Below are 8,752 nucleotides of genomic sequence, written 5' to 3' on the forward strand. Positions count from 1 at the left end.
CGGCGCCAACGAAGGGTGGCGCCGGTGATGTAGAGCAGCAATAGGGGGTTGGCCACGACGCGGGGGCGCGGGCAGCACGAGGAGCAGGGAAGGCAACAGAGCCGAGGGCGCCGGTGACGGGGCGCGTGAGCGGGGTCGAGCGCTGGCACGCGCATACTAGGCGGCAGTGAGAAGAGAAGTCGCGAGCTCGCGCGAAGTCAGCAGGCATGCGGCCAAGGCGTTGGAGAGACCGTGGCGGGCAGTGCGAGTGCGCGCACAGGAGCAGAGCTCCGGTGTGGCCACGAGAGGAAGCGGGGCGAGGGAGAGAGGAGGCCGGGGCCTCACCATTCGATGTAGGGACAAGGCAGCGAGGTGCGAGGTGGTTTACGGTGATGACAGCAATGGGGAGGCAGCCCGGTGGGGAGGAGGAAGTAGGCCGGTGAGGTAGTCCGGCGAGGTCCTCGGGCGGCGAGGTGGCTGCGGCGGCAGCCGACGGGGTCGAGTCCCCAAGCCCCGATCCGATCTGGATTGGGGGAAAGAGGGGAGAGGCGTGGACGGGGTCCGGCGAGCGTCTGGCGACGGGGGAACGTCGGGGTAGGCAGCGGGGCACCGAGCGCCGAGGTTGTTGCCCCGATCCAGAAGGGGATCGGGGAGGGAGGAGAGTGGGGAGTGGGGTTTCGTCACCAATCCAGATCGGATCGGGACGGGGAGAGGGAGTGGGGCGAGTAGGGGGGTTAGGGTTATGGGGGTGGGGAGTTAGTAGGGGAGGTGGACCGCGGTGGACCGGCCCGTTCGAGCGGCTGAGGCCAGCTGGGCCACTTGGCCCAGCGGGGGGGGGGTCCTATTTTCTTTTCTCTCTTTTTTTTGGTTTGCTCGTTTTCCTTTTCTTTCTTTTTTTTCAATATCTTTTTTGTTTATTTTTACCTTTGTTTTATAAATAATAAATCTAGCCCCTAAATTAGTACTAATACTTATGACACTACCACAATTGATTTGGCACCCTAAACAATTAGTTTATATTTGTTTAGTATTTAAAAGACATTTAATTAATTTTACTGCAGTTTTTATTAATTTAGTGCTTTTAACTACTTTATAAAAAGATTTTTTTTCTCTACCATAATTACCTACGCATTATTTGTCACCTCCCGAACATTTTAGTTTTAAAGTTTGAAAACTTTTGATGTTTGCCTTGATTTTAAATTCGAAGTTTGAACTGGGTTTCTAACCGACACGAGTTTATCAACAGTAACCAAGGTGATGTGGCATCATTAGTAGAGGTTCACTGTAGCTTGATTATCCGGGTGTCACAATTCTCCTCCACTACAAGAAATCTCGTCCCGAGATTTAAGAGGTGGTGAAAGGGGGGAAGATTTGGTAACGAATCTAGCAGGTCTTCTCATGCTGGCTTGCTCTTCTCGAAGAGGCCGGTCCAATACATTGATGTCTTCATTTCTCTGCTTTAGGTCATCATGATGAAGTCGGCGTCCTTTCTTCAGGAACTCCATCGTACTTACGAAAGAATAAAGGGTGGGCATTCTGGGAGAATGGACCTCGACAAGGTTGACTATCGGGTCGACAATATCGAGGAAGGTGGCGGAAAGTAACTCTCGAATCGAAACTTAAGAAAATATCGAGAGCAAAGTAAGGAGGTATCCTGAGAAGTTTCGAGCGGGCAAGCAATCGTTCGATGCCTGTTATAGGCCGTGAAAGGGTCAAATCAACGGGAATAAGTATTGTGTCCGATATCAGACCTGAAGGTGGCTCATGAATTACATACGAGGTCACGCGCGAGGAACAACCTTGGGAACAGGGGGTGTACAGGAGAGTCAGGTTTCGATCCTGTGGAACTGTGGATTATGGGCCCACCATGTGGGTTAAAAGTAGGGAGGGCGGAGACGTCTTGCGTGATCATGCAAGCAAGGTATGTCAGAGGGTAGCCTGCCAGTTATGTCGGCAACAACAACGATACCAAGGGCGAGGGACGAAGAGAACCATTTTCCTGCTCGTTGAACGAGGCGGACCAATAGGCAAAGTTCTCGTCCATCGGTGGTTACCGGGATGCGATCGACAAATGCAACAGGGCCTTATTAACACGGTTTTACACCAAGGTGTTTACGTAAGCAGAAGAATATTACTGCTTAGATCATATGGATCACCAGGAAGGTTAAACAAATCAATGGAAAGGAAAATGTGATCATCCGATCAAACATAATAGTGGAAAGGAGAATGTGTTTGACACATATACTAGGGGTACTAGTAGAATGCCCGTGTGCTGCTGCGGGCTTTTGAAATATTTTGCTGAAGTTATATAAACATAATGTTACATGTATAGAAAAGATAGTCATTAACAATTAGATAATAATTGAAATATACTTAACTTAACTTGCAATGTAATTAAGTTGATTACAATATAATTTGACCATGTATTGTATACATAAAGAGCGTTGATCTAATTATTAATGTTTTACGAATTAATATCTGCTTGATGCATTTAATATATTCTCACACAATATAAAGAAAAAACTTATCTTTAGGATATTTTAGCAAATATAGTAAAAAAATATTGGTCACCTCATAACCATCCTGCAAAAGTAATATATCTATTTAGTACGAATATGTAAGGTCAAAAAATGTGCAACAGAGAATACTCAACGTGCAAATCGGATGAACCAATTGTTAACCGTTTCACGAGAGCACAAAATCAAAAGAAAATAGCCAGACACATACCTGTAATTTCCTAAATCAATAGTATATCTTGAATATAGTGAAAACAAAAATAAATGATTGTATCTCAAATATTAAGATAATGAAAAAAATTATCTATCCATATTTGTTCGAATACCAACAAAAAATATAAATTGCCATCTAGATATATCCGAATTTCAGCTGGGTCATGCAATTTTTAGTGCTTCATTGAATTCTCTCGCGAATCTTTGTAATGTCACTAAATACTTCGGTGTTTCAATCTCTAGCGACTATGATGTATCGATAAGATCCAGAATATATACACAGTGCATTTTTTTGTCGCTGACGTACCAGATTTATCGACCGATGAATACATATAGAAGATAAATCTACATTTGGTAGCTATTAGAAACCATAAATCATTACAACAATGCACAAGAGACCTTACTTACCAAGTTGCATGACAAGATGTTGTGCTATCAAACAGTGTTGTCAACATCTGAATATTTGGCTTCACACAGAAATCTCTCCCCTTACAGCCGCCCGCCCATCCGCTCCTGTCCCCGTCGCCTCCTTTCCAAAAACGACGTCGCCACATCCTCCTCGTGCTTCCATGGCATCGACCGACCCCTCCTCTTCCCACTATCTCGCCTCCCCACCACTGGTCGAGCCCGTCCCTTATTATCCCCATAATCGACCATCTCTCGACAATGTCACCCAGAACCTCCTCTCCCCGCCACGGCATCGCCGGCCTCCTCCCCTGCCGACAACCTCTCACACCGCAACATTGGCACCGAGCCCTCGTGCCCATCGACCTGGCATCCTGGTCAATCCAATCCAGGTGGTCTATACAGAAGGGCTCACTGTTAACGGCGCCCTCGTCGTCTAAATCACGCACAAAGGTGTGACGCCACGAGGAGGGATGGTGCCCTTGTCGACTACATAGGGCACAACGGTGTGACACGGCGAAGAGGAGGGACAACGCCCTCGTCATCCACATGCGGCACATTGATGTGACGCCGCGAGGAGAGACAGCACCATCGGTGTTTAGATCGGGCACAACAGTGTGACGCGGCTATGAGGGGCGGCAAGAAGGAAAAACTCCCTTGTCATCTAAATCATGTCGTGTTTGTTTCCTGCCGTAAATCTTCATCTTGTCTTCCTCATCTCATCTCCGCTCATCACTCGACTTGGCTCTACTCCATGTATCTCCGCCATAGCATGTCATTTTTCATCACATCCTAAATATCCCCATTACCAGATGTATGTGTAGATAAAGTAGACATTTTGTTCATCGAATAAAATTGCAAATCTAGGGGAATTTACCTTAGCTTAAAGGACAAGGATGAACCCATGCACAATATCACTATGCTAATATACCAATTAGAAACATACAAATGTTTTATTGTCAATCAAAGCTAAGGAAAAAATGATCATACAAATTTGTTGAGATTTTTCTTATGACAATTCGATGTGTCACAAGTTTTGATTTGCAGAGCTGTCGCGAGATAATTTGGTTAGGAAAAGGATCAAAAATAAAATATTTTGGTGCCATCAAAATTTTCCAATGAATAAAGAATAATAGAATGATATATAACAAATTGCTAAAGTAACAAGGAAAACATTAGCTTCACCTTCACATAGAGCAACTTCATTTTACAGTCTTATCTCTAGACGGCTACTAAACTAATCCTAGATCATAGGGACAAAAATATAAAGCCTGACAAGGGCAAAAAGCGAGAAGACATCCTACAATCTTACCTACAGATATCGGCACACTGTCAGGTGTTGCCTCTTTGATAAAAGTATAGTTAGACATTTTAGAATGACCGACGTCTTTCAGCTCCTAGAACGACAATAACTATTCCGACTGATGAGTAGGATATTTCCTGGCATCCCACTATGGCCAAGTACAAACTGAAGATAATATCTACATTGAAATAAAGCCGTCATTAAAACACGAAAAACTCAATTGCACATAGGTTCTGACTTGAAAGAATTATTCGAGGGGAAGGTAATATATGTACAATAATTTTTAACCCTAATGCATGAAGAGTTACAAAGATGTCTCTATGGAAAATTAAAACATATACTTTGATGATCCATTTGCCAGTGCCATCCAATCAGGGCCTCATTCGCTAAACCATTTGTTGTTAATGTCATTCACATAATTTTCTGTTCACCATCCAAAGCATCAAAAATAGCTACAATACATACGGATGATATTAGGTACAATAACCATGTGTGGTTCAGCACCACAAATATTTACCAAATCAAATGTCAAATACGGAGAAATATGTCACAAGCTGCACACTGGAAATATAGCTTTGAAATTACAGTTTGCCATCTGCTTTGAAATTACAGTTTACCATCTACTTTGAAACATAGCTTTGAAAGATTTCACAAGCTGCACACTAGAAATATTTAGTGATTAGCTGCACACTGGCACACATTAGATCTCAGATACAGTACAAATTGAGGAGCAAATCATAGTTTACCATCTGCTTTCAAATTAATTGGCATAACCTCGAGCAAATATCTCTTCAAAGCCAAACAATAAGCACGTACAGTAGATAGTAGCAATCAGACTGGCAACAAATATAACAAACAAAAATAGCAGCAGTACCAGAACCACTTACCTATGCACGCAGGTGGAGCTTGTTACACGATGAAGCTTAGACTATTACTGCCCGAGCATCACGCATCAATCTGAGGTAGCAGACTCAAGTAAATAAAAAGTTTTTAACCGTACTGCATCATTACAAACGCAGTAGGAAATGTTCCGGTTCTTCCAATCTAGCATACGACCAGAGAAATGTGTGCAGTTGGACAAAACAACATAAGACAGAAGATCGGAATGAAGTGTTACAGGTTTTTTAGGTAGTAGAGATGGAGATATGAAGTCAGTTGACAAATCCACCATCACATGTGCGTAATTGCTGCCGCTATCGATGTCATTGCGCCATCACCCTAGGAGACGGAGGGCCGATTGGTGCACCTTTGGTAAAGTATCAATCTGATGTCCAGAACATGAACTGCAAATTTCATAATCTCCGTCAATAAGCTCTTGCATAGTTGCTGTTTCTTTCAGAATGAGAACCTCTGCAAACAACACAATAGTGTCATATACCTGCATCCTGATATGTCTGAAATTCACGCAATAAAGAATGTTGAACAATCAAAAGATTGTTATGCATACTTGTTGGACCAAATTACAGTGTCCTCCTTGCAGGCATACCTAGCAAGTCAAACCATCAACTCACTAAAGGTATCTCAGTCACCGAACACCCGTTCTCTGCAAACATTTGTTTGAATATAAGAAAATAAAATACAAATTTAAATTATGAAAAGCAAGGCAGCAGACCTCTTTAGAGGAAGGCTACTATTTATTTCTTAGCTGAGATACTAAAACTCGAGCAGAAGACACTCCGTAGTTATAAATAGTTATTCTGAATACTTCAAAACCAACCAGAAACAGTAGGACTTGGCACTTGTTTCGCTCTCCATTTCATATGAGAGAACAAGTGCCAACGGAACACTTCAAAACCAACCAGGAACAGTAGGACTTGGTTATAACTTGATGGATTATTATAATGGATTGCAAAGCACATTTTAATTGACCATTTCATACATATGCATTTTTATGTACAACAAAATCAGCTCCTAAAAAGAACGGCATTCATGAAGAGTGTCGACGCCATCTTTATCATTGATTTGTTCTGTTCTCCTTCGGTATTGTTGCAGCTACAACTGAATATGAACGCGCGCACTCCATTGTTGGAGTGAGGCCGGGTGGGGTGGGCTTACGATATGCGCGACGACGAAGGCGAAGCAGAGCCAGAGCCCCGGGCGCTCCTGGAAGCACCAGCGGCGCGACCGGGTGACGAAGATGAGGGCCTGGCTGATGATGCTCACTTGAAGGTAGAGGGCAGACATCATCGCGTCCTTGTTGCTCCTTAGCGAACGCACGTGGAACTTCTCCTGCAATTTGGAAACAAATAGGAACATTTAGCATATATTGTCTGTAAAGCAGCACGAGCCACGCCCATAAATTGTCTAGTTTGGAGGGATTAGACATGGCATGGGTTGAAACAACACTTACGCTGAAGAAGTCGGTGCTAGTCATGGCGAAGAAGAACACCACGGTCAACACAGCAAGGTAGGCACCATAGACGATGCCGGTGATGAAGATCTCCAGTAGCTTCCAGCTATCTGGATGTGGGGATGGCTTCACTCTGTCCTTCGAGATGGTCATGATTGTGCCTGAGTTGAGTAAATCAATCAAACAAATGAGCAATGGACAGTAACATGTTTGTTTGGCATAATGAATTTGAGACCCACCGTCGTTGAGAATGGCAATGACCAGGATCATAAACGGCGAGAAATCGAACTTCCAAATCAGCGCAATCAGCATAAACCCCAGCTGCAGTTCAGTTCAACAGCAGAAAACGAATTAAATCAAGTCCAATGTATACCTGCCTACCAGTATAGGAATGGTTAATAAGTTCAGAACAATTTTGACTTACCACTATACATTAACAACATAGAAAAGTTCTCCTTCGACCACTCCTCTTGAAAATATGTGATGTTGTTTCGTGAAACACAGAATTATCAAGTTGAGTCACAACATGCGGCCGCAGAATTACGACTAATTGGGTGGCTACCACACCGTCTCACATCACCAAAATTACCATCGTCTTGGTCTTCAGTCTACTTCCCAAAACGCTTTCAAATCCTACTCCTAGAGGATGCAGGAAACAGGTTGTCAATCTCATATCATCATCGGCCAACAACTTCGCTCCCTCCCTTTCCTGATTATGGTAATTCTGCGACAAAGGAAAACATAGTAATAAAGCATCAAAGACAAAGTTAAAACATAGTTTTCAACACACCAGGATTGCTCAACAGAAGAGGTGTATCAAAACTTAGCGGACAAGGAGAACCCAACGACATTGAGCGAACAAGCCAAGATCACGACGATGTCCGGCAGCGTGGGCCCGACGGCGGGAGTGGCATCGCGCTGCCATCGATGAGGCAGCCGCCCTGCCGCTTCACCCGGAGCCCACCTCGCCCACCACGCGCCCGCACCACCACCACTACCTCTTCTCCATCAAGCAGCTCAACACGCTGGGCGCCGCCGCCGTACTGGCCTTCTCGACCACCATGCCGCTCTCGGAGATCGCCTTTGGCGTTCTGCTCCTCCCCTACCTCCTCCTCCTGGTCACGCTCGCCTTCCCGCAGCGCCCCGGGAAGCCCAACCCGTCCGCGCCTGTCTTCCGCGGCCTCGCGCACCCCCCCTCGCCGCGCACACCGTGGGCGGGTTCCTCGTCGGCGCCGCGCTCCCGGCGTTGTACATCTACATCCTCGATGGCCTCCGGTCCGGGGACAACACGGAGATCGCCGCCGCGGCCCCGCACGCGTTTGTGCTCTCCACGCAGGTCTTCACCGAGGGGCTCACCGCCGCGTTCCCGTGGCGGTTCTCGCTCCCCGTCAGGGCTGCCGTACCGGTCATGTACAATGCAAGCAGGATGTTCGCGGCAGGGTAGTGGCTCCGGAAGGAGATGGAGGGGGCGACTGCGGTGATGGGAAGGGAAGGGGGCCGAGCGGCAGGAGGGTGGGCTGGTCGAGGAGTTCCCTGGCGGCGGCGGTGGCGTAGGAAACCCTAGTGCGCACGAGGGTAATCGAGGAGAGGAGCTGCTCGCACGGTTGTTTGGAGTGTTTTTTTCCTCCGTGGGAGGGTGAAAATCGGTGGAACCAGAGTGGGAGAGGATGACGAAAAAAGACCAGCGTGGGGGGATGACGAAAAAAGACTAGCAAAAATAAACCGCGCGGACTATTCACCAAGTCGTCCATTAGGAGTAGAGATACCCTTCCCAAGGACAAGCAGAGCATGATATCCATGACAGGATATAATGTAGAAAACTCTTTAGGTAGGGGAGAGAATTTTCATGACACTACCCATACAACGGTGTTTGGATAATTGAGCAGGAAACAATTAGTATTGGGCTTCAAATGTTCCTATTGAAAATCAGAGTACCATAGACATGCTTCGAGATAGCATTGAAATGGTCTAACAGGTGAAGAACTT

At 45.7% G+C, this 8,752-nt stretch overlaps 1 protein-coding gene and 1 pseudogene across 3 annotated transcripts; one reads left to right on the forward strand and one right to left on the reverse strand.

The window, feature by feature from the left end:
- Window positions 1–4,361: 4,361 nt before the first annotated feature.
- On the reverse strand, window positions 4,362–8,375 carry LOC123040348 (plasma membrane ATPase-like). 3 transcript variants are annotated; one of them, XM_044463221.1, is made up of 6 exons: window positions 7,191–8,347; window positions 7,006–7,087; window positions 6,767–6,927; window positions 6,472–6,645; window positions 5,864–5,959; window positions 4,362–5,766 (listed from the first exon to the last, which is right to left on the reverse strand). In XM_044463221.1, the coding sequence occupies exons 2-5, from the start codon at window positions 7,076–7,078 to the stop codon at window positions 5,942–5,944; spliced, it is 426 nt and encodes a 141-aa protein (XP_044319156.1). In that variant the 5' UTR covers window positions 7,079–7,087; window positions 7,191–8,347; the 3' UTR covers window positions 4,362–5,766; window positions 5,864–5,941. The 3 variants fall into 3 exon arrangements, with proteins under 3 accessions (XP_044319156.1, XP_044319155.1, XP_044319154.1); XM_044463220.1 differs by lacking the exons at window positions 4,362–5,766; window positions 5,864–5,959 and having other exon boundaries at window positions 6,346–6,642; window positions 7,191–8,375; XM_044463219.1 differs by lacking the exons at window positions 4,362–5,766; window positions 5,864–5,959 and having other exon boundaries at window positions 6,346–6,645; window positions 7,191–8,353.
- Window positions 7,644–8,330, forward strand: LOC123040347 (uncharacterized; annotated as a pseudogene).
- Window positions 8,376–8,752: the final 377 nt, after the last annotated feature.

Source organism: Triticum aestivum, chromosome 2B (genome assembly GCF_018294505.1).
Source record: "Triticum aestivum cultivar Chinese Spring chromosome 2B, IWGSC CS RefSeq v2.1, whole genome shotgun sequence".
In the NCBI taxonomy this organism is placed as follows: Eukaryota; Viridiplantae; Streptophyta; class Magnoliopsida; order Poales; family Poaceae; genus Triticum; species Triticum aestivum.

Bases quoted from the DNA above. Each gene is read 5' to 3' on its own strand.
- LOC123040348 (XM_044463219.1), bottom strand. From the start codon at position 7,078: ATGCTGATTGCGCTGATTTGGAAGTTCGATTTCTCGCCGTTTATGATC. The intron at 6,928-7,005 runs GTGGGTCTCAAA...TACTCAACTCAG, and splicing joins CATTGCCATTCTCAACGACG to GCACAATCATGACCATCTCG. The intron at 6,646-6,766 runs GTAAGTGTTGTT...TCCAAATTGCAG, and splicing joins CTAGCACCGACTTCTTCAGC to GAGAAGTTCCACGTGCGTTC.